General features: G+C 41.5%; 3 protein-coding genes across 4 annotated transcripts; 1 reads left to right on the top strand and 2 right to left on the bottom strand.

Annotated features, from left to right (window-relative positions):
* Positions 1-1,191: 1,191 nt before the first annotated feature.
* LOC103704232 (protein INCREASED PETAL GROWTH ANISOTROPY 1-like) lies at positions 1,192-15,666 on the top strand. Of its 2 annotated transcripts, none has more exons than XM_008787471.6 (6): positions 1,192-2,765; positions 3,097-3,228; positions 3,305-3,486; positions 3,586-3,697; positions 15,153-15,287; positions 15,381-15,666. In XM_008787471.6, the coding sequence occupies exons 1-6, from the start codon at positions 1,572-1,574 to the stop codon at positions 15,462-15,464; spliced, it is 1,839 nt and encodes a 612-aa protein (XP_008785693.3). In that variant the 5' UTR covers positions 1,192-1,571; the 3' UTR covers positions 15,465-15,666. The 2 variants fall into 2 exon arrangements, with proteins under 2 accessions (XP_008785693.3, XP_038986240.2); XM_039130312.3 differs by having other exon boundaries at positions 1,273-2,765; positions 3,586-3,709.
* LOC103704093 (uncharacterized) lies at positions 14,790-17,150 on the bottom strand. Its single transcript, XM_008787281.5, has 2 exons — positions 16,100-17,150; positions 14,790-15,973 (listed from the first exon to the last, which is right to left on the bottom strand). Exons 1-2 carry the CDS (start codon positions 17,012-17,014, stop codon positions 15,929-15,931), a joined length of 960 nt encoding a protein of 319 aa, XP_008785503.3. The 5' UTR covers positions 17,015-17,150; the 3' UTR covers positions 14,790-15,928.
* Positions 17,151-17,350: 200 nt separating this feature from the next.
* On the bottom strand, positions 17,351-23,830 carry LOC103701283 (protein trichome birefringence-like 38). The gene is made up of 5 exons (XM_017846412.5): positions 23,469-23,830; positions 23,184-23,355; positions 19,218-19,393; positions 18,938-19,096; positions 17,351-18,093 (listed from the first exon to the last, which is right to left on the bottom strand). The coding sequence occupies exons 1-5, from the start codon at positions 23,741-23,743 to the stop codon at positions 17,799-17,801; spliced, it is 1,077 nt and encodes a 358-aa protein (XP_017701901.4). The 5' UTR covers positions 23,744-23,830; the 3' UTR covers positions 17,351-17,798.
* Positions 23,831-25,656: the final 1,826 nt, after the last annotated feature.

Below are 25,656 nucleotides of genomic sequence, written 5' to 3'. Positions count from 1 at the left end.
CTATCATTTATTATTTTTGGCTAGTCAATACTTATTTTTAATGAATAAGTTTATAAAAATTATGGTTCGTGATTTTTTTAATTCTAGCTTTTCTGAATTGTTTCCAAAATTTAGATAAATTTAGTAGATTTTTTTGAATTTTAAATTATTATTTTTAGATGACTTGTACTTGAATACTGAACTTGTTATTACATATGTAATTGCGAAAAACACCAAACGTAAAATCAGCTAGTCCACCACAAGATTACGTAGTTAAAATATCATGAGAATATTCCACACCGATCTCAGAACAAAAGCTTGCCTACCTTTCTGAACATAATTGTTAAGTGCCACTTCAATATCACCTGCCACAACTTTATGTTTGATTCACCGAAAGGGGTCAACGAAAATTATGATCAATAAAAAATATTAAAATAGCTTATATTTGATTGGAAATTTTTAATAAGAAAAATAGAAAAAATTCATAAAAATAAATTTTCTATATTTATAAAAAATAGACACTCATATGTGATATGAAAAAACTATTTTTTTAACACTTGGAATCAAGAAAAATCTACTTTTAAAAAAAATACCCTTAATTCTAGAAACTTAATTATGTTATTTTAGTCAATTTATTAAAAATACAAATGATATTTTACACAACTTACTTAAGAAAGAAAATACTTTGAATCAAATATATCAAAATCATTTTCTCAAATATAATATATTCAGATATCAACTTTCTAAAAATTATTTTTTTATGCGGTAAAATTTTTTTCACGAAACAAATGAATTTTAAATACATGATGATTAGTATTTTAAATCTCTTCCAGTTTCCCCAGCTTGGTAGAGTCTACTAACCCAAAAGATCAATATATTAAATAATGACAAGAAATGATCGATTTTATGGCATCAGCGGTAACTCAAGCAGTCATTTGCTGAAAAAGCGAGGTCCATTTTAACCTAAGCTTACTTTTCTGTTAATGGCAGGTGTTTATGGATCTGATTTTTTAAGGGCTTGGGTCTCTATTTTCAATAAGCAATATAATATAAACTCCAATGTTTCATTTATTATCAGATTTGACCCTATCTTATTTTTTGGTTTCCGTCCTACAAGTAGCACCAGATGTACCTCCCGCTATGTTCAGGCCCATCCTAAACAAATGAATTACCTGCAGTTTTAATATAATATTAAAGAGCCATAAATCGATTAGAAAGGCGGGCATTTCTTTGTGCGCTACGATGGCGACATGTCATGGCAGGGTATTTTGGTATCCGGGCCAAAACAGCTGATCGCACCCCACCGCATCGTCCTGCCGTTGCTCTTCCAGCGCCATATCTGTTCCGTTCCAGGAAGTCTTCCCTCGTCATTTTTTTTGGGCAACTTCCCCCCTCGTTTCAAAACTTTGGATCCAAGAAAGTAAAAGAAAGAAAGCAGACCGTTCCTCGACTTCTGTGTTCCCTCCCACTCCCTTCGTATCTCCACCACGACACAAAAGGACTCCGCGGCCGCACTCGCCGCTACCATCGTTTGATTCAGATTGAACGGTCTAGAGATAGTATAAAGAGGAGAGGGATAAGAGACGAGGGCGATGGTGGCCGGAAAGGTCAAGGCAGCGATGGGGTTCCAGAAAAGCCCGGTGACGCCCAAGTCGGAGACGCCCTCGCGGTCCTCGTCGTCCCCGAGCTCCCAGAAGGCTCCACCCTCCAACCTCAAGGGCGGTGCCGCCGTCTTCGCCCGATCCTTTGGCGTCTACTTCCCCCGCTCCTCCGCCCAGGTCCAGCCGCGGCCGCCGGACGTCGCCGAGCTCCTCCGCCTCGTGGAGGAGCTCCAGGAGAAGGAGTCACGCCTCCGCACCCAGCTCCTCGAGCAGAAGATCCTCAAAGAGACCGTCGCCATCGTCCCCTTCCTCGAGAAGGAGATCTCCTTCAAGAACGACGAGCTCGGCCGGCTCAAGGAGAGGACCGAGCGCTTGGAGGCGGTGAAGGAAGCACTGCGACTCGACGTAGAAAGCTTGCGGTCCAAGATCGAGGACGAAGAGGAGGAAGGCCGGCGGAAGGAGGGGAGGATCAAAGAACTGAAGGCGGAGATCGTGGAGCTGAGAAGGACGTCTGTGTTGGAGCAGAGCTCCGGCGACTCGAGGAGGCTCTCCGCCGGGACAGCGGAGATCGACGAGTGCTCCTCGTCCCAGAGGTTCCAGGGGCTCATCGACGCCTCCGCGAGATCAAATCTTCTCAAGAACTTGAAAAAAGGCCCCAAAACCATCGGCATTGCTTCAAGTCAAGAGATTCAGAAGCCGGAGCCTAAGGATTCTAAGGCAGAGGAAAGGGAAACCGAGAGGACCCAAGAATCTCGCGGCGATAGACAAGAGATTTCAAAACCTCGAGCTCCCAGGGTTCCAAGACCACCTCCGATGCCCTCTATGTCCTCCATCCCCACATGCTCTTCGTCCTCATCGGAATCCTCGTCTACCTCCGAGACGACCGCTATTACAAGAAATAAAGCTCCCAAATTGGCGGGCTTGCCGCCGATACCGCCGCCGGTGCCGGGAGCCAGAGCACGTCCTCCTCCTCCTCCGCCTCCGCCTCCGCCGCCTCCTGCGAAGGGGTCAAGATCGGCGGCGGCGTCCGTGAGGCGGGTGCCGGAGGTGGTGGAGTTCTACCACTCGCTGATGCGGAGGGACTCGAAGCGGGAGTCCGGAAGCGGAGTGCCGGACGCGCCCGCCGCCGCCAACGCGCGGAACATGATCGGCGAGATTGAGAACCGATCCGCTTACCTCCTCGCTGTAAGTCCCGTCACCGTCTCCTTGCCTCCTCTCCAGCACTATCGTAGCGTCACCGTCACCAAGGCTCCTGTGAATCTCTTCTGTTTAAATTGCCAAATTGCCCTTTCTTTCGTGACGGGGACATGGTCGTCATTGAGTCAAGGTCACGACTTGGTTCGATCTGGTTCACTCCCCAGTCCCATTATCCCATATCCCTCCCCGCCTTTATTTGATCTTGAACCTCGTCTGGCGTACGTGTTACGCGTCAGTTGTCTCTCTATTGGTTTTGTTGTTAGATAAGCCGCAGCAAATCCAGTTCTTTTTGACTGCTTTTCATGTCACGCTGTTACAGATAAAGACGGACGTGGAGACGCAGGGGGATTTTATTAGGTTCCTCATAAAGGAGGTGGAGAACGCCGCTTTCGCCAGCATCGAAGACGTGGTCGCCTTCGTCAAATGGCTCGACGAAGAGCTCTCTTTCCTGGTATTCTTCGTTACCGTCTTTATAATAAAATTGAACATCGGGCCCCAGGTCAGTGACTGGGAAACGGCAATGCCAGGTGGACGAGAGGGCGGTGCTGAAGCACTTCGACTGGCCGGAGCACAAGGCGGACGCGATGCGAGAAGCCGCGTTCGGCTACTGCGATCTAAAGAAGTTGGAGTCCGAGGCGTCGTCCTTCCGCGACGACACCCGCCAGTGCTGCGCTTCTGCTCTCAAGAAGATGCAAGCCCTTTTCGAGAAGTATTTACACCATCTTTTCTTTATCGATCTAGAAGCGATTTGATTTTTTTTCTTTTAAAAAAAAATCCTCATCAAAATGTTCTTAATATCCTACAACAGGTTAGAGCAAGGGGTTTACAACCTGTCACGTGTTCGAGAAAGTGCGACGATCAGATACAAGGGGTTTCGGATCCCCTCGGAATGGATGCTGGAGACTGGATTCGTCAGTCAGGTACTTTACGAGGTCGCCCTATTCTTTTATCAAATTTTATTTCCAGACCAGTGCTTTACATAACGTATAGTTAATAAAGTTTATAATGACTTGATGAAGAAAGGGGGAGTATGGGGCCAACTAGGTGACAAATGATAGTGTTACAAGAAAAGAAAGACAAAGGACAAACAGAGATCTGGGTAATGGGCCTTTGGTTCTCGATGCACGTGAGCATGCGTTCACGTGAATGTGAGGTGGACGCCTAGCGTCTTTTGCTAACTTTGTTCTTCTCCGTCTGGCAGTATGTAGGACACGTGGCAGAAACTATGCGATCTCAGAATTTCTGCTCTACATAGCTGGAAAACAAGGGGTTTAGGCGTTTAGCTTTGTCATATCCCAGGCCCTTGCTATAATTCACAGTTATTTTTTCTGGGTTCCATTTTGATCCTAGTTATCCACATTGATATCCTGATGAAGCATACCGCAATAATTGACATCATTGTTATTGAATAAATCGCTTGGCATTGCCTTTCCTTTCTTTCAAGAAGCCAGGGTATGCTTCCTAAATGGAGCAGTTGGGCTTGGCGTGAATAAATTGACATCTGAATAATATGCATCTGATTATGACTGGTAATCAGATGGAGGTTATAGATCTTAGCCTCTACGACTCATTATATAAGCTGATCAGAAATTAAGAGGGTAAGAGAAGAAATGTGAAACTGTGTAGTTGCACCCATGTTTGTGGTGCAAGGAGGTGAGCTTGTCAAAGTGGTTGATTCCTTGTTGATACTTCTTTATCTTTCTGAAAATTAAGTTAATTTATTTTCTCAGACCATCATTCTGTTTGAATTTGATCACGCCTGACAAGCAGCAAAGTAGAAAAAAAAAAAGATTTAAAAAAGCCCATGGATTTCATGCAAGTTAGATATAAATCTCATAATTGCATCAATTTATTAACTAAGTCACCCTAAAAGCTAAAATTTAGAAGGGAGGAGATGAACCCAGGGATTCTAAAGGGTTCATAGATTTGGTGGATTTTGAAAACAAAAAGAATGCTGCAGAGACTTGATCATTACTGGCTGCAAATCTTTGAGAAGAATTTATTTTTATTGACTAAATGCAAAGAGAATGTGGAATGTGTTATGTTGGTTAATATGATTTATATAGAATTTGAGGATTGATCATCAATTTCCTTTGGGTGCGCGCAAAGGTGCAAATGAAGATGGTTGTGATTTTGGCTGTTGACAATGGATACAATATAAAAAAGATAACCCTCTTTCAGAGAAAGCGAAAATGGTGTGTTCATGATCTGATTAAGTTAGGATTAGATGAATAAGAGTTTGTTTTCTAGTTAAACAACTAGAAACTAATTAAAAGAGATGATAAAGGATCCACAATCTCAGGGGACTTATTATAGAGATACTAAGGGAATGTGTAACATACATAGAAGTCTCCTCCGTTATGTAGCATGAGGAGGTGTATGTCCCTCTGAAGTGGCCTTATTGTTGCATACAATGCTTATTACATAAATATATGTCGAATGATTTCCGCCACCACCTTGTGCTGTTCAATTTCAGGATCATGTTGAAATGTTTATGTTATGCTATCATCTTATGCTAGATGATGTTAACATATTAACTTCCCTAAATAGGAGCCCTTTTCCATTATATTGTCATCTATGCCAAATGTATGAGCTACTGAAGATCCTGGAATTGTCAGTAGCAGAATCAGATCTGGCATTGATGATAGGCAAATGTTTTTGAAGTGACGGGAGTTAGACTGCAGTGAAAATGGACTAGAAGAATTGTTAGATTGAAACAATAGCAATTCCAAGTTTAGGATTGTTGAGAGTGCTAGTCTACCAATAGTAATGTATCTGGTAAATTCTAAAGGATCCTTTAGAAAAAGAATTCTTAATTATAATGTTTCTGACCTTTGTTTGGGATGAACCATGGAAAAAATGACTATCTAGAACATGTTAGGTTACATGATCTTTTGAAATAAAACTTTTGAGATAATTAATAATAGAGAGCTAATTATTCATAAAGACAGAGCCAAAATCATATTATTGTTTGAAAATAGTTTAAAGGTTCTTAAAGATTTAGCCATAAGCTATTTCTGTGATAGAGGACCTGTAATTTTTTTTCAAAGATTCATCGTGCCATTTTAACTCGAATCTTTGTCATAAAGAAACTAACATAGTTATAAGCCCGCTTCAACGAACATGAGGCCATTGAATTGATTGTCATCAATAAAGAAAGATGTACTAACATAAATATGAGGAGGCAAGCCAAGGATTCACTACACTGGACAATGAAGAATCAATAATCAACAAGGAAGGATTAGCAAATGCATAGAAAAGGGCAAAGATGTATGAGCGGTCACGGGGTTTTGTAGCCTATATCCTGTTATTAGTTATTAATTCAGATTTTTTTCAGTATCGGGATACAGTGATTTGATTGCCATGACAGTTCTGTTCTAATTTTGATTCCTGTTGGAATTACCACTATTAGTCAGATTGGGTCAAGGTGTCATTAGGATACAATTTTTACGTCTCAGAGGATCACAATGTATTTGTGAGCCGACATGCCGTCTTCTTGGAAAAACAGTTTATCCTTGATAGAGGCAGTGGGAGAAAAATTGAGCTTGAAGAGAGAGTCTCTGAAAAGCAACGAGTCATGGATCCTATAGAACCTATTCATACAGAGCCAGTATACGTAGTACCTCCTCCACCTCGTAGATCTAGTAGGGTCTCCTATCCTTCCGATAGATACTTAGGTATACTAGTAGAGGATACAAAGGAAATGTTCCTCATGGAAGATAGGGAACATGTACAAGATCCCAATACCTACAACGAGGTGATATCTGATATCGATTCCGAGAAATGGCTGGAAGTCATGAAGTCAGAGATAGACTCCATGTATTCCAACCAAGTTTGGACCTTAGTAGATCCACCAGAAGGTATAGTACCTATTGGATGTAAATGGATCCATAAAAGGAAGATAGGTTCGGTTGGAAAAGTAGCGACCTATAAGGCAAGGCTAGTGGCGAAAGGGTATAGTCAACGCGAAGGCATTGACTATCAGGAGACCTTTTCACCTGTAGCCATGCTGAAATCCATTCGAACATTGCTTGCCATTGCAGCATTTCATGATTATGAAATATAGCAGATGGATGTGAAAACTACTTTCCTGAATGGATATCTTGATGAAGATATCTATATGGAGCAGTCTTTGGATTTCACTTCCAGTGATGGTGATCACAAGGTCTGCAAGCTGCAAAGGTCCATCTATGGACTAAAACAAGTATCTCGGAGTTGGAACACTCGTTTTAATGATGCGATCAAATCGGTTGATTTCATCAAGAACGAAGAGGAACTGTGTTTACAAGAAGGTTAGTGGGAGTGCTGTCGTGTTCCTCGTACTGTACGTGGATGACATCCTCCTAATAGGGAATGATATTCCTATGCTAACCTCGGTCAAGGTCTGGTTGTTAAAAGAGTTCTTAATGAAAGACCTTGGGAAAGCATCCTACATTTTGGGGATAAAGGTCTATAGGGATAGATCTAAAAGGATGCTTGGCCTATCACAGAAAATGTACATAGAGGAGGTACTGAAGAGGTTCAGTATGGAAAACTCCAAGAGGGGTCTATTACCCCTAAAGCATGGGATTCATCTCTCCAAGAAGATGTGCCCCAACACATCTGAAGAGATTCAACGCATGAGCAGGATCCTTTATGCTTCTGCAATAGGGAGCCTTATGTATGCCATGTTGTGTACACGATCTGATATAGCCCTTGCTATGAGTGTCACTAGCAGATATCAGTCGAATCCAGGCGAAGAGCACTGGACAGCTGTGAAGAACATTCTTAAGTACTTGAGAATAACTAAAGATTTATTCTTGGTTTTTGGAGGATCATCAGAGTTAAAGGTAGAAGGATACACGGATTCAGATTTCATGACTGATATTGATGATAGAAAGTCTACATCTGGATATGTATTTTTGTACAATGGTGGTACAGTTAATTGGAAGAGTTCCAAACAATCGATCATTGCTGATTCTACCATGGAAGCTGAGTATATCGCCGCCTCTGAAGCTGCAAAGGAAGTTTTCTGGTTCAAGAAATTCATTGCAGAGCTAGATGTAATGCCATCAGATGCTATCATACTCTACTGCGATAATAATGACGCCATAGCTCTTGCTAAGGAGCCAAGGTCTCATCAGAAGTCCAAGCACATAGAGCGGTGCTTTCACCTTATACGCGACTACCTCGAGAAGAAATATGTCGAGGTGCAGAGAGTAGACTCCACGGACAACGTGGCAGACCCGCTCACTAAGCAGCTAAGTCAGCAGAAGACTGAAGCCCACCTTGAGAAGATGGGACTTAGATATATAGCTGATTAGCTTTAGTGCAAGTGGGAGATTGTTAGATGTATGCCCTAGAAGCCAATCTGGCTAACACATTATTAATTTTGGGACATAAATTTGTACTTGACTTTATTATTATTGAATAATAAATGGGCATTTTTTCATTCATATTATTTATGTGTCTATGAATCGTCCAAGGAATTAATAAGATGATGATACATATTCTCAAGAGTTGAGAATTTGAGCCATGTATCATTGGTGATTAATTTCTAAATGCTTCTGATCAATGGATCATCACGAGGACGGTGATCGATCCGATCAGTGCACAGATTACTTTCCTTATGGATGAACGAGACTCGAGTCCACAGTGTAGGGACACTGAAGTGAGAGTGCAGGTGCTTGTTAGAGAACAAGGGTACTGAGCGTGACCAAGACCAGAAGTCATTTGGATGTCTATCCACTCGTCAGTGACTTGCTTGATGTTGCAGTAGTGACTGGTCCTTTGACCTGCGGTGCTTCGGCTATTCACAGTGAGGTTATTGTAGTTTGACTGTACATATACATGGTCTCTAGTCATATGGGTCCTTGTTGTGTAGATTGGCTGCAGTAGGTTCACTGTAGGAGTAAGGTATGCACTTACATGGAATCTATCGACCTTGATAGAAGAGAAGTGATCCTATGTGATTTATTAGACTGAGTTCTAAGACCTTGGTCAGGGCACTAATATAAAGTGGAGAAAGAGTTTTCCACTATCGAACTCAAGTCGAATAAATCTAGACATATGACAGACGACGGGGTTTGACGAGTTATCTATGACCTCCGGTCTGTAAGGATCCACGATAGAAAGACTGTATCATACGATAACTGCACCTAGAGGTTCATCATTCTATTCTGCTGGGTGGCCACTACATACTGCTAGGTGTCACTGGTGAATGGTGAGACTCACAGGGATCATCTTGATGGTCGATGAACCCTGATGAGTTGAGTTAAAATTGTTTCAACCCATTCAAAGGAGTTTTCAATGATATTGTGATAGAGATCGCAATATATCTCACTAACAGTCATAATAGAACCTATGGGGTCACACACATTAGAGGTATTGACCGATCCGATGGTTGAATGTGGTTAGGAATCACAAATAATCAATTAGATTGATAAATGGTTAACCCGCTAAGAGTTAGTGGTTAAAAGAAGGAACAATTACAATCGGATTGCAATTTAATTTAATTAATTGGATTTAATTAATTGGACTTGATCATGATTCCTACTTGGAGTAGGATCTTTGGAGTCCTAATTGGATTAGGATTTCAAATTAAATTAGAGTCCTACTTGGAGTAGGATTTCTAAAGTCCTAATTGTCTTAGGGCTGAAATTTGAACAAGTCCTGATTAGATTGGAATTTTCTCAAGTCCTAATTAATTTTAATTTTAATCTAATTAATTAAATGACTTCTAATTGGATTAGGATTGAAGAGTTCAATAGAGTCATGGTTCAATTAAATCCTAATTATATTAGGATAAGAAGGAAATTGAAATGGGTTCATACAAGTCCTATTTTGACTAGGATTGGACTCATGCACTAGACCCAAATTAAATCACCCATTAATTTGATTAAGTGGCAGATTTAAATGGATAAGAGGGAAGGGAATATGCCCCTCCCTTTGAGCCATGCGTGGGAGAAAAAGGAGGGGCGCACGCCCCTCCTAGGTGGCATGAAATAGAGATAAGGATGAGCTCCTAAAAAATAGGAGCTCATCTTTATCCCTTTGCATTTCAAAAGGGAGAGGTGATTTCGGCCAGCATTTTTCATGCTTTCTCAAGGCATTTCGGCAGCACCCCTCCTCCCCTCATTCCTCCTTCCAGCCGCAAGAGCAAAGGGAGAAAAAGAAAGGGTGGGGTGGCCTTCTTCTTCCTCTTCCTTGGGTCCAGCGTAGGAGAAAAAGAAAAGGCTGTGAAGAGCCTTTGTTTCTTCTTTCTTGGCATTTCCTTCTTCTTCCTTCTCTCAAGCCAATCAAAGGTTGATTCAAAAGAGAGGACCTCAGCCATCTAAAGACATCTCTGCAAGGGAGCTAGCACCCCGGTGAGATCCAAAGGCTTCGATCGAGTCAGTATTTCGTGTGGATACTTGTAAAGGCCGGACGCATGTGCGGCTTCCATTGAACCCTCATCAAATATCACGTAAATCAGATTTGTGGAGACCATCTACCCGCACAAGGTGAAGATCTGATCTTCTTAATGATTTTAAAATATTTCAAAATAATTTAATCCTAATCTATCTACAAACGAAAGGTTTTAAAACACGTTCATGCGATGAACGAATCCCGCATATGTTTTTCCGCTGTAATCTAAAAATTATTTCGAAATTTTCATGGCATATGAGGGATGCTAATAGTACCAAATGTTTGGGTATCATTCCAAGGGCTAAAACAGGGTTTGGTATAGATAATGACATCCTGTGAGAGATAACAAAGAGGTTGTATAGCTTAAATTAAAGACAGAGAATAGAAGAAGATATGCTCTCTAGGATTGATTTTTTCAAGACGAGAGGTTCAAGAGAGAATTGGAGGTAGAGAAATGTAGGAGAAAGGTGTTTCCTCAAATCTGAGGATGAACCAGAGTCAAATAGGAGGAAAGTGTTTCCTCAAATTCCTAATATGTACCCATAAAGGTGGTTCTTTTAAGTTATGCCTTTGCCATAATCAAAACTGTTGTGGGACAGTCTATGGAAGAAGGGAATGTATGAGGGTTTATTGGTAGGGCTGAAACTTGAAGTGCTGAAATTTCAGGTTGAGACCTGAGTTTTCAATAAACAGAACTACCAATATCATGTTTTTGAAGAAAATAGGTAATGGATGACTGCTATCTAATCTAGGCTATAGGATTCTAGGGTCTAAATCTAGTTGTTAAGGGTTTACACGATCGAATAACCAAAATCAAGTGTTTGCTGGAATTTCTCGAAAAATCTGATTTTCTTTTTGGCAATGCTCACACCTGTAAGAAAGAGCAACTGAAACGGAAAACCCATCAGAATGAAAAGTAGGCAAAGCATAACAAAATGTAAAGAAAAAAGGAAGAACTAAAAGTAAACATAGATTATTAGTAAAAGACCAAAAACCAATAGGAATAAAAAGTAAGGAAAGCAGAAATATATGCGAAAGAAACAAGGAAGAACTAAAAGTAAACATAGATTATCACTAAAAGAATAAAGGCAAAGATAAAGGATGATTCCTAAACTTAAGTTTTAAGGAAAATAAAGAAAACCGAATCATATGTAAAAGAATATGAAAATATGAAAAACATGGAATTTCTGAACAATAATAAGTGAGAGAAGAAAGGTACATACTGGACTTACTCGTGACATAGGAATCATACTCAGAGTTTGAAGGCCTCACACCTTTTTTGTGCAATTACACCACAAGCATTAAAAGAAAAAAAATTCAAAATTTCATTCTTTTTCGGGCATATTTTGCAAAAAAAACCTGATTAGATAATTTAATATTCATATTTAATGTAAAAGAAAACCCCAAAGATTTTTTGACTTTCTTGCTCATCAGGCTATTTAAGTAAACTTTTAGATCTTTTAACCTTTGCCCTTGATTTTAAATGATCTATTATAAACCCTAAAAAAAGGCATAAAATTTTTTAAAAAATGACAACTAAAATTAATTCTAATAGAAAAAAAATTCCCTAAGTCATGCTGCTTTCTGATCTTGGGTCCCCATCAGGATGTCTTAATCAATTCTTTAGGCCGTTTCTTAAATTCCTTCTTGTGTGAGGAGATGAGATTTTGGGAATTTTCCTCCTATAGAAAAAGGCTTGATCAAGATTTCTAATACACTCGTCATATTGACCTGTGCTTTGTCACCAGGAAGGTAGCTTATGCATATTGGGAACAACTACAATTTGTAGTCAGGAAATATGTACGCAAAATTGTCAGTAAAAGAGGCCTGGTATTGGTTACAGTGGAGAATGATTAATGGAGATGCTTGGAGAATGATTAATGGAGATGCTATCTAAGATGGTCTTAGAAGCAAATAATAGTCCAAAAGCATAAAAGAAGTGGTTGTTGAGTATGGTTACTTGCATCGCTTCACAACTTCAAGTTTTGGATGGCATGATACAAGTTGCCAACCATGAGACTTACACTTCAAGATTCTTAAGACTTGCAACATCCAATATGAGTTTTTATTTGGTTCAACTATAATTAAAGAGTGAGTCCTTCATATCTTGTCTATTTGGCAAAGAAAGTTGGCTCATAAATCCATGTTAAACATGATACGGGAACCCAAGGTCTGCAGTGCCAGAATTGAGGCCCGGACCGGTTGCCTGACGGTACGGGTTAGTATGCCTCCATACCGTTCCGTGTCGAGCCTGTATCGATACAGTAGAGGAGGTGGAAGAGAGGGAGAATGGGAGAGAGGAAAAGAGAGAGAAGGAAAAGAGAGGGAGGGAGAAAGAGGGTGGTGGTGGCTGGTGGAGGCTAGCGAGCGCACGGAGGGCAGCAGAGGAGGGGCTCCTCTGGCCTCCGCTCTTCCTTCCTCTCCCTCTTCCTCCCTCCCTCGCTCACTCTCTCCTTTTCTCTCTTTCCTTCTTTCCCTCCACGCGCTCGCTGGCCTTCGCTCTTCTTTCCTCTTTCTCTCCCTCCCCCATGCTCACTTCCTCTTTCCTTCTTCTGTCCCTCTGTCGGATGCTTTTCGTTTCGGTTGCCGGAATTGTCCTGGTCTGCTGCCGGTAAGGCTCGATACGTTCCGAACCGCCCGGTTCGGGATGATTTCATTGCCTTTGCTCGAACCGCTATTAGATAATTCTCATGCCATTCTGAAATTATTTTTTAGTTTTTAGCTTAAATCTTCTATATAGGTAGTGTTCCAACTGTTTTACATCTCTCTGGGGTTTTGCTCCCAAACCAGCTTGCTAGGCACTTTCCTATTTTAAAGATTTGGAGAGCCCTTCGTCAATCTGATATTTGGTCTTGACTCACTTATCCCAAGTTTATCTTGAAAGTGTTGTTTAAGTTTAGCAACATCCTTGAGGTAAATAGAATCAAAAATGGCAAAGAATGTCGCTGTTAGTTTTATATTACATATATGAGAAATACATATCATAGTTATCGATGTTTTTCTTGTTTCCCATAGAGTTTAGAAAATGATGCTCATATCTCTCTTCTTTTTTTCGGCTTTACTCGATCAAGCCTGCCAGAAAAATCAGTCTTTCTCTTCCTGTCCCAGGTCATAGTTAGGTGGAGGTGCGTTCCCCTCAAAATCCTTGAAACCAAATTTAAAACTTTCACCCTTTCCTGTAGAACCATGAAAAATCTCTCTTACAATGGGGGTTTAACTTTGACATACTACATGAAATAAAATGGTGTTTTACATTCAATGTTTTTTGGTAAATTAAGAGATGTTTCCTTAGAATCTGTAGTATTAGAGGTACCTCATGCTTTTCACCAGACAATTTCATTATTTCAGTTTCATGATTCCACATGAAATAAAGGGATATGGTAGAAATTTTTTGAAATAGGGCTCAAAAGGACCAAAGGGCTACTAATGCTCATCAGAAACCATACGGGGCATGCGCACCGCACATGATGAACAAGTTATTACTAAAAGAAGCAGTCAAGTTTGCTGAAAGCACTGAACCTTGGTACTTCATCTGTAGATATCTTCTATGATCATCAAAAGTAGAAATATTTACTTACAAAGAGCCATTGGCAGAAGAATGTAGCAGGTGAACAGGGAGAAAATAATTTAATAAACAAATCAACAAGGAATTTGTTTGCTCGATGCCATGCAAAATTGAACACACAGTTCTTCACAAATGCTGAACAGGGTGATGGCTTTCATATTGTTTTTTTCCTTTCTTTTCTTAACTTGCCCTCTGCAAGCCCTTTCAGAGTGTGCTATATCTAATAGTCAATGAAATCATTGAATTTCTACAATGACCAATGAGACATATTTACTGACACCACTTGCTTAAGGGGCCTCGTACATTGTTTTGGGTTTTTATTAAAATTAGTAGGCGTTTAATCAGCTGGAGAGCTGCTAAGGTCCTACAAATCTGGGATACATTTAATATTTGTTTGACCTGTTCTATTTTTCCTTTTTGTAGTTTGAAGCGGACTGTTATGTGTTCTATGCGTTTTTGGTGGCTAAATTCAAATTCATGGTACACTTGCATTTCTATATGCAAGATCACTAAGCTCTGAGGTAGAAATATCTAGGTGAATTTTTGCTTAAAAGGATAGGATATAAATTACATAATATGCCTATGACACAAAACCTTTCTTGCAAAATCATATCTTCCACTTTTCTTTTTATAATTTAAGCTATATTTATCTACTGAAGGTTAGGAAAATATAAAATTGCGTCATTAAAAGTCATCTCATTGATGTAGCAATTGCTGATGCTTATTATTTGAGTGCAGTAATTTTTAATATAATCTTTAACCTGTATTGTTGAAATCAAGAGATACTTTTCTGTCTTTGTAAAATTATAGTGTGATAATAGGCGCTAAAGGTTCCCTGAATCGGTTTCATCAGAACATGTTACCTTCTAGGTCAGCTAAAACCTTAAGTGAAATTCGACAAACCAAGACATTTGAACATTGGTTACAACTTTGATTGGTTTGGATGCACTTGAATTTTAATTAAATACCTTTCAGCTTTCTTTTGATAAAAAAATACTTTCATTTGCGGGGAAATATTAGCCTAAATGTTTGGTTCCCAATAAAGCAGTCAAAATCAATGGTTAACGAGAAATGGTATATTCTCTGAAAATCTGCTCAAGTAGAAACATCTCTTAATTGTTCATAAGGTTTCTAGGCACTGTATAGAAGCATCTCCTGTCAGAGTACATAACCAAAAGGCAAGCTTCTGAAGTGTAAATCATATCAGAAATTCTCACCGTCTCACCTATATAAATCCAGTAGGATTTTCAAAGGATGTGCAACCTTCATTTTCTGTCCACGAGCTCTTCTGGAACGTAACAGTCGTATATTTCTTTTTATGCATCTCCTGCTTCTGAAAGGATACATCCAAAATGGGCTCCCAATGTTTGAGATGCTAACTTGTGTACTGGATCCTAACATCTGACATGGGATTCATCATGCAGATCAAGCTAGCTTCAGGGAAACTGGCGATGAAATACATGAAAAGAGTCTCTTCTGAACTGGAGGCCATAGCAGGCGGTCCTGAAGAGGAGGAGCTCATGCTCCAGGGTGTTAGATTTGCCTTCAGAGTGCACCAGGTATTTGCACGCAGTTGGAAACTCTCCTGGGAGATGGCCATCATACTTTCAATTTTAACCGTTTTTAAACAAAACTCTCTTGGCTATTTCCAGTTTGCAGGAGGTTTTGATGTCGAAACAATGCGAGCATTCCAGGAGCTAAAAGATAAAGCTCGTTCCCTCCGTAACCAGTGCTAAAGCCAAAAGCCCGGCCCGAAACCATCATCAGAAGCGTGCAGGTCGACATCTTGTTAGACTGGCAAGCAGTTTTTTTTGTGTAAAGACGGGGCCACATTGTGCTGTTGCTAGAGCCATTTTATTTATATGTTTATCACCATTCTATTTTACATCATTATAAGACACCAAGTTTACAACAAGGAAAGCTGAAAAGTTCAAACTACCTGTTGCTTAATGCATTTGTATTTATTTATTCACTATTTCCTCTCTTCCCATAACCAGTTCCTTGGTAGATTGGGCTGCTCGATTCCGGCCGCACCCAACTTCAAACAGGTCACCAGCAGCAATAGTGCCTGCACTCTTCCTCTTCCTCTTCCGCTTCCTCTGCCTTATCTTTCTTTTCCTTCCAGCTCATGCTCCGTCTTCCCTTGTTTCTTGGTAGCCTCTTTCATGACAGCCGCCTCCTCTCCCCTGAGTGAGGGATTCTAAAGTTTCTCCTGTGCCTTGTGGGTCTGTTCCTCGAGCTTTCGCTGCACAACGACAATGCAGATACGCCCAACTTCATAAGCTATCCAGTCCATACGTGGTTTTATCCTAGTATCATACAGGAGAAATAATCCATATTTAGATAAATTCAATGAGTCATAATTGAATACCTTTGCTTCAGTAGATCTCTGGTTAGCATGTTCTTTGGGTCGCTCGCTAGACTCCTCGGCCGTCTCCTTCGCTTCCTCTGCTAATTCCTCGGTTCTCTCTCCTGTGCGCCCAGCCTTCTGACCTGCACCAACAGCTGCATCCTTGGCTCCCCCCGCCTTCTTTTGGGCATAGTCTGCTGCACTCTTACCAGTGCTCACGGCTGCATCTCTGGCCTTCGCTGCAGCCTGCTGCGCATAATCCCCAGCACTCTTTCCAGTTTCTATTGCCACGTCTTTGGCCTTCGCTGCAGCCTGCTGCGCATGATCTGCTGCACTCTTTCCGGTGCTGACCGTCACGTCTCTGGCCTTCTCGGCGGCTTGCTTCCCATAATCCGCAGCACTTCCACCGGCACTCGCAGCAACATCCTTGGCCTTCACTGCAGCCTGGACTGCAGTATCCTTCGCTGCATCACACCCCTGTCGACCGCCCTTCTCCATTGCAGTATCTTTCGCAGCGGAAGCCTTCTCTGCAGCGACATCGGCAGCGGCACGGGCACCCCGAACGGCAGCATGGTAGCCCTGCTGGGCCTTCTCTGCAGCATGATCCTTGGCCGCAGTTCCCTTCTCTGCAGCATACTCGGCAGCGACTCGGGCCCCATGCGCGACGGTGCCCTTCGCCTCGGTACCCTTGGCGGCCAGGTAAGTCGTGGTGGCAGCGAGGCCATGGGTGGCGGTTTCCTTGGCGTCATGGATGGTGGAGGCGCCGGCATGCTTGGCCTTCTCGTAGCGCTCCTCCGCAGCCCTCATGACATCGACGGAGTTCTGCTGGGCGGTGGCTCGGTATCTGCCGATCTCCTCTGGAGACATGCCTGTTCTCTCCGCCGCGTGCTCTTCTTCCATGGAGGATTCTTTCTTGACGTCTTGCTGGGAAGCCATCTACGAAAGGATTCGTGGAAGGTAGCGCGATTGTTCTTTTTTCTTCTGCGCGCGGAACGGGATTTATGGAAGCGAGGGTGAAGGGGGGAGAGGAAGAATGCGGCGGCGGTCCGACACGTACGGCGCCTGAAGGCGGTTGGTCTGGTCTTTTAGGTGACACCTGGCGACGGCCGGGCACACGTGTTATGCTGAGGAGTTGAAGATGTATGACACGGATGCGAACGGCGTGGATGATGGACGAGGACGCAACACGTTTGAACAACGAACGGTGAGACCGTGCAAACTGCAGCCACGTGTACTGTTAGGTCTGCAAAGTCACATGGCTCCAAACCCTCGTTTGCGTCGGAGTCGGATGTCGCTTTGGACCTCAATCCAAACCCAACCCGATCTCAATTTTTTAATCTCGAGTTCAAAATCATGGCTTAGATGCGATTGGGCCAGTTGGATCAGTCCAGCCAAAGTTACATGTTAATGTGTTCATGAACAATATCTAAAAGTAAAACAAAATAAGCTAGAGAGATGACAAAGTGAATACAACGTGGACCCTCATATCATATTTAATATATGCATATTATATATTCATATGGATTCAAGTTTGGTTTGGGTCGGATTATCCGAGACATATCAGCTTGAATCCTAGCTCAATTTTGGTTGGGTCAATCCAAACTCAATCAGGGCCTATAGCACAAAGCATCATTATTAATCGAATCATTATTCATTTCAATGCATGGTTACCTTTGCCCACCTATTTTCATAAGAATCCTATATATATGCCATCTCACTCTCAGCTTACAAGAGCCGCATACATGAGCTGGTTCCATGTGTCCGGAAGGCCAGCAACACACCAATGGGTGCAGTCGTTTTGGAAGTGGACACCATTATACTTTGATGGGTGGGCATCTTTTCTGAGCAGCGATAGGAGGGTTATATCCAGCAAATATACTGGCTTCGAGATAGTACGCAAGACATTCTTCACGATGGCTTGTTCCGGCAATGGCCCTGCAGGATATGTTGATGCGTTCAGTGGCTGTCTTTGCCCTGAACAACTCTCTCTGTACGACCCGCCCCAATCCTGTCCACTAATTTCCAAATAATCACACGTCAGTAAAAAAATGTTTGTAATAAAAAACAGGGTTGATTTCTTTTTGTTTTTTGGTTAAAAATTTGAAAGAAGCATTCTTGAATATCGGGAGAAAGGAGAAGAGAGATAAAACTGAAAGCAATCTTGGAATAAAATAGTGAAAGCTACTACAAGAAAATTGATTGCGTGAGTAAGAAAAAGGTGGAGAAGAAAATAAGAAAATTATGTGATTTTCCCATCCTTCTCCAAAAATATTACCTATGCTTCTTCCTTTCACCTCTAAATAAATGTTTGAGCTTCTAGAAGCACAAACATTTAAAGGCATACAAAAATTTTTCCAGCAAAAGATTATGTAAGATAGGTAATTGTTTGTTTTTTTTAAACTATATATTTTTAAATTTTATTATTATCATGCAAGGAATATCAAGTCTCATGCGACCTTTTTTTTGAGATTAGGAGGGAGTCCAACATGTAAATTAGTGGACTAATGTTGAGACATAAATCCTATAAATTCTCGAGGTAACTTACGCATGATTAAAATTTTAATGGATAACACCGCTCAAGATTCAAATCATTGACCTAGGAAAACTTCATGAGACTTTAAAGTTGTCGGGGATGAAATCACTCGACAATAGCCCAACATGCCACTACCTCAAAACATAGATGAACATTGAACTTGATACCCTTATAACTAGATGTGCTAGGGGCTGATGTTCGTTGTGTCATGAAATTCGAAGTTCCGGCAATTGTCTACCCTAATCTTTATAACTACGAAAACAAGAACAGACCGTAAGAAGATGTCCTCAGAGATAATTTCTAATCGACATGCTGCTGTGACTTACTGGTAATGGGACGGAGAGATTCCCTGGTAGAAGACTTGAGTTGTGGCTGGATAGATATTGGAGTCCACCCATCTGGCCCATGTGGCCAGTGCCTTAGAGAAAGCCTCGTTGCGGTCCATGTCCTTCAATATCTTGTTGCCGTCTTGAATAAAGTCCCACCTGCACCACAAAGTGTTTAGCTCCAAAAATAAAGAGTAATCGGCCGTCCTATAGTTATAAGGACGGTGCAAAAAAGCAAGCAAGCAAGAAAGAAAGAAAGGAGCTTGGATGCCGTTCTCACGGTTGGGAGGGTCCCCTTGTAGGCCACCAATGCCATGTATTGAAGATAAGCACGTCGGCGCCGAGCCACACTCGACCACCTTGTATAGAATCGAGCTTGAGAACCCGTCCAATCTTCTCCCTGACAATGTCCACCAAGTAGTGGCTGAGGTAGTACATCACCGACACATTATAATCCTGTAACAATCCCCAATGTTAGCTTATTTCTTGAGCCAAAAAGTATATGCTAGAAAATTAACACAACAATCTGGGACCCCTCACATGGAGCCTAGTCTGCCTAGAGATGAGGTTCTAATAAAAAGGAAGAAGTACTAATACATCTCTCTCTCTCTCACACACACACACACACACAGAGAGAGACAGACAAAAGAAGCAAAAAAAAAAAAAAAAAACCACCCCATCCGAGCAAACAGAGATGATGTTCAGCGATCATGGTAGATTGGAGTGGAAAAAAAAAAAAGCTTTGCAGGGAGAGGAGGGGGAGGGGGTCTTTCCCTTTGCTAAAATCCCAGGCTTCTTTGCCGTGCGGTGCAAAGAACGTGCTTTACGGAATTTTAGCAAATGATCACTTTTGTGCGAGCCTCGTAAAACCCATGCAACGTCTACCAAGCATAAAATTTGTACCGAATCCGGCTCCAATGGTACTTCTTCGTTCCTTTTGTGAAGCCAACTTAAAGCACGTGGACCGTGTTCCATTTGGTCCCCAAAGGCATGCTATTGAATGGTAGTCTCCTGTCCAACGGACGCTGACTTGGGTTGGGTGACTCGAAAGGCGGATGCATTAATTAAGCATGGTTCTTTTAGTTGTTTTTCAATCAAAGATATCATGTAGATCATTTTGATAATTGAAATTTGCACGCTCTGATAAAAATTAAAATTTTAGCTTGAAGTCCCCTTTTTGGTTTATGTACAATTTATAACTAACATGCATAAGTTTTTTTTTCCTCAAAATACCTTTGTTACCCTTCACTAACCTTGTAGTAGCCAACTCAAGATTAATGATACTTTTTTAAAAAAAAAAAAATGCAGACGCTAACTTGTAGTTCAACAATGAGGTAGAACTCGCAATATTTGCCGGGAAGAGTTCTTCCTAGCTAGCAATAGAGTGGGTACCAAAAGCTTTGATGCTACTTTATTTATGAATAAATATTTAATTCTATTAGCACAAATATGCTTTGAATTGCCACCTACGGAAACGTACTGAATATGGACATATTTGATTTCCTCAAAACGAAGAAGGACGCTGTCCTACAAGAACATTTGATTCTTTCAGCCGTATATTATATAGAACATGGAATTGCAATTAGGAATGAAAGAGTGGGGGAAAAGTTATTTGGAATTTACACCAAAATTGTATGCAAGTTGCATGTTAGCATCCCAAAAAATGATATCGCAACTTGTACCTGTATGTGAAACGACTGCATTAGATATAGGGTCTAACAATGATGTTTTTTAATGTTTATCAGCTATAGGACTCTTAAATCTCGGCCATTATTTGGGTAGGGTTATACTTGTCATCTCCTCCATTAACCAATTCTTCACAAGAGCTTCATCAGGGACAACTACTTGGAGTCATCCTATATAGGTTTATTGGTTGTCAAGTCCTCTAGCTCAATGATGGATAGTTCAACTATAGGTTAACACTTATAAAAATAGATAATAATAATAAAAAATAACGCAAGAAAAAAAAAAGGAAATGTAGGTTGGTTTGTGAGTGTTGGTTCCTAATTGGACTGGTCCACCACCTCAGCGAACAACTGTTCTCCTCTTCTCCACCTTAGTGGAAAGAAAAGCTGAGGTGGCAAGAAGCTTATTTGATGCCAGTCGATCCGCACCGAGCCCAAGACCCCGCTCTTCTTGTCTTCCGATTCCACGGCCGACGACGGCTTCGACGCCTTCAGAAGCTCACCCACGGGAGGAGAGGCCACGAGCTTCACCCTGTCCACCGTTTCGTGGAGGCGGACGGGAAGCCACTCCTCGACCTCTCCGACCACAGGTTGCCCCCGCCGGATCTCAGACATGGCCCCCTTCGCGTCCAACCTCAGAGGCGTCGTGGTCGCGGCCTACGTCACGGGATCCGACGGCCTCAAGGCCGGCCGTCACCGATGATCGATCCACCACCTCAATGATGGTCGGATCTGACTCTGATTGTCTCCGCGAGGGAAAGAGAGAATATGACGATGGCACGGTTCTGGTAGTTGCGTACTTCAGCGGTGAAGGCGCAGCCTCCACTGCCATGCATGAGCGATGGAAGAGGATGTTTTCCCTCAGTCACGCCATGGAGATATTAAAACAATTTCTTCTCATATGTACAAAAGAAAAGAACTGGTTAGCGAGTGGCTAGCCATAATTTGATCTAAGCCATTCATTAACTAATCAACGGCTAAAATCACGTAAATGCACCTCGGCATTTACCATGGATATGTGCACCACATGCATGGCATGCATCGAGTGTATAACCAAGCACCCAAGCAGCTGCCGTACATGCAATTAAAGACAGCAGCATGGTTCTACTTTAAAATCAAGTTATGGAGTAGAGTTTCACTCGTGAAACCCGGAGTTTAGTTCAAAAGAAATGTCTTTTTAGACTTTTTATCTTTTAGTTAGATAAGCAAATGCCAGTATGAGACAAGTTTCTTAGTATAATTGATGTACCATGCACTTTTCGTTGGCATTCACTGGGTTTACAAGGATATTTTAAAAGTCTTTAATGGCTCTGTCAGGTTGATGAATTATATGCGACAAATTAATTGTCCTGCGAAATCTACCCCATAAAATGATCAATCAAGCATTTAAACTCATCGTATAACCTTTGAAGCTCTGACAACACAATATATATGCCTCTATTGCCGGTATGTCTTCTCCATTGATGCACCAATTAATGCTTGGCTTGATTGAATAGATAATTCAGTTTAGTAATGATTAAATTATGTTATTTCGTATTTAATTTTCTTAGGCAAGTATACTTTGGAGTCTTTTCAACTAAAATGTTCCTTGGGTTCTTGATGTTGCATATGAAAATTACGTACTCAGAAGGCAAAAGTTTAATAGAAGCTATGCATGAATTATACATGAACTTTCTAAGATTTAGTTTTAATTGCTAATATAGCCTAAAACCATTAAAATAATTTTTTAGTGCAACATATTTTGAAACTCATAACTGTTGTTAATTTGTTATGAGAGCAAAAGTCGTGATTTTATTTGTGTAGAAACATCACTAGGAGGAAGCATTTAGGGTGCTAAATTTGTGGGAGTGGCTCAACAATCTCCACTTCCACATAGAAAAGACGTAGCTTTGGGAGTTTGTGTACGTGGACGTGGATTGGCTTGTAAATACGTCTTAGCTCTTGTCGGATACACCATGTAAAGATGATAATTTTACTTCTTCAAATAGACGAGAACTTGTCATGCATTTGGTAGATGCATGATATGGGAGAGCAAAGAAAATGAAAAAAAACAAAGGGAAGACAAGGATAAGAGGGAAAAAAAACTAGGAAAAGAGAGAGAGTAAGAAACTGAAGGGAACCCAAACATGGATCGATCTCTTGAGCTAAAACACCATTAGGGCTCCTGATATACTAAAACATTGAGAATAACATGTAGATCACCAAAAATATTTGCATAACTCAGGTACAAATTGGGTCCACCTGCCATTTTCCCAACACTAAATACAGAGTCCAATTAGTTGGTCCCTGTTCAAGTCCAGCTAGCATTACCAATCCACAATAAATCTCCTAATGAAGAGAAAGTTTTAAAGTCCGCCTTTTGGCTGGGAGACGGGTCGTCCAACCATAAATCAATATAAAGGAAGGTGCTTTGGCTTTTTTTTCTCCTTTCCGTGTGTTTGGTTTTATGGAACCAATTATTTCTCCATAATTAAAGCAGGTATGCATGGGCGCTACAGCAACATTTCCTATCCAATGGAACCAATGGAATCCTAGTCTGAAACAGAGACAGAAACACGAACCTCAAACGTGACCGTCTTGAGCGTCCCCGTGTCGGTAGAGCTTGTCTTCCCGTTGGGCGCCGCCGCATGGAGAAGGCACAGGAGCGAGTCATACTGATTCAAGCTTAACGAGTCACCCACGAACATTATCTTCTTTCCCTTCCACCTCCTCAGTAGGTCTCTGCCATCAAATCTACAACTCCAATCCCCGTATTAATTCCCTCTTAAAACTTCAAACACTTCCATATTATAGAGAGACGTACAGAGAGAGAGAGAGAGAGGAGGAATGGAGGATGAGGGCCTCACCTTGGGAGGTCGCAGCCATTGGGACTCCATCTGTACTTGAGGTACAGCTTATCGGGGCGGCCGTACCTGAGGCAATCGAACTCGCGGCGATTGAAGGGGCAACTCTCCGAGTCGTAGAGCGGGTATGACTCGTCGTAGACCCAGCTCCCGTTGAACAGATCACACGCCGCCGGGCTCAATCTCCCCGCCGTCACTCGCCGCAAAGAGGCCACGAGGACCAAAGAAACGTAGCGGAGCAGGAGAGGACCAAAGCCCAAATGGGCTCCGGATGCCATGGAGAGAGGAAGGTGAGAGGATAGAGATGGAGGAAGAGAGAGATTTGTGACCAAGAGCGGAAGAGGGAAGGGAAGTAGCTAGGGTGGGGGCCCTTCAAAGGTATCCACCGGTCGCCTATGTAGACGTCTGTCTTGCATTGCTTTCTCATTTTTGGCATGCATAAGTTTCGTTATAGAGGTTAAGCTGCGCAATTTGACCTTCCATCTCAATACGCAAGAATGCGACGTGAGTAGCCACGTTTTGCCCTTAAAAATCTATAACGATTTTTTACCAAAACAAAAAAGGAAAGAAAGAATCCAAGAAATGATACGTTTTCCCCTATTAACCAAATCTACATTGAATGACAATGATTACTTTCCGAAATGTTAAATTTAAAAAAAGGAAAGCTATTTGACGGTGCCTGCAGAAGATTCTGCAGGTCCGCGTAATACTGGCATGGAATCTCCGGTGGTAACCGCTACCATCTTCCAGTCGTAATTAAAAAGGGCACAGATTAGATTTCATGTTTTTTTTTCCTCTCATTTTTAAATGAACGTGTACGAAAAAAAATGTCGTAAAGTTTTATTGTTTGTTCTGGCCCTTTTTCTAAGGTGGCCCAAGAAGACGCTTATTCTTCAGCATTTCTGAATTTCAAGGTACCATCTGGTGTCTTATTCCATGAAATAACTCAATTTTGGAGGCGTAAAAAATGCCACCCAGCCTAAAAATAACAGCAGATTGATCACTGTTCCAAAATCCACGACAGGGGGCAAAAAACAGCATGGTTACAGTAGAACAGAGGACCACATAGAAGCTCAAGAACTTGAAGCATGAATGCTCTGATACGAGTATTGAAGGAGAAAGGAGAGGGAATAATAGATTAGACTGAAATGTTGCTCATGTACTATGCTCATTCGCTACTTCACTGGGGAATGATGCAAGGCACATCGGTTGTTGGATCTACGCCATGCCCTTATTAGTCTCCGGGATAGTGACTCAGGCCACCTATGTCCCCTTATTCAACTGTCCTATTCCACAACGCCAGCAAGTTGCACCGATGCTTTTGTGCTACGCAGACAAGAGGTCTTTTCAAGGGGTACCCCAGCCTACTTTTAAACTTAAATTTATTTAAGGGTGGTCATACCATCAAATTTGATTTTTACAGCATACTTACATCTAACGCATTCATTTTAAACTTCTCTTTTCCACTGCAAAAGTCACAGCAGATGACCATACCGTACTAATATACGGAATTGATGGCGTACCATATTCGGTATACTAAATGAAATATACTGACATAATAAAAAAAATGGCACCATTACAAAATGTGATAATGAGACAGCATACCTTCTGAAGTTTTATTGACTTTTAACGGTTTAAACTCAGACTAGTAAATAAAATTGATAACCTCTATAAAATTTTCAAAGTTGGAATGTTTCACATATCTTACAAAATTGCTAACGGCCAATACCTAAATCTAAATTTCATGATCTTTTTTGGTTTCGATAATCTATGGTACCACCGGAGGGTGACCCCGTATCAGATGCGTCCGTTCATGGTTCAGTTGCCTATACCGCAAACATATACACTGCTAACTCATGAGGTCCGAAGGCAGTATTAAATTTCTCCGACTCATTTATTGTGTCAGGTTTGCTTTGTTGCAAGCCCTGATCCAACTCAAGATTGGTTTTACCCCTGATAAGAACTGCAGCTCAACTCTACTGAATAAGATGATGATGTTAATCACATCTGTAAATAGGATCATGAACCAGTCTTCAAATAAAGGAAGCGTACCTGGATCCATTGAAAGATTGAACGATCAAAGCTTCCTCTCCTTTCTGGATGATCAAATCCTTGTTCGTATCTCCCTCTTGGCCCCTGTTCGAACACCCAGGCGATGGAGTCCCTTTTCTGTGTTCTCTTACTAGGCAGA

The sequence above is a fragment of the Phoenix dactylifera genome, chromosome 12 (genome assembly GCF_051530095.1).
Source record: "Phoenix dactylifera cultivar Ajwa chromosome 12, Ajwa_hap1_PhDact_Kaust_v1.1, whole genome shotgun sequence".
Taxonomy (NCBI): Eukaryota; Viridiplantae; Streptophyta; class Magnoliopsida; order Arecales; family Arecaceae; genus Phoenix; species Phoenix dactylifera.
Note: the sequence above shows the minus strand (reverse complement) of the source record. Positions and strands in the feature narration are given on the sequence as shown.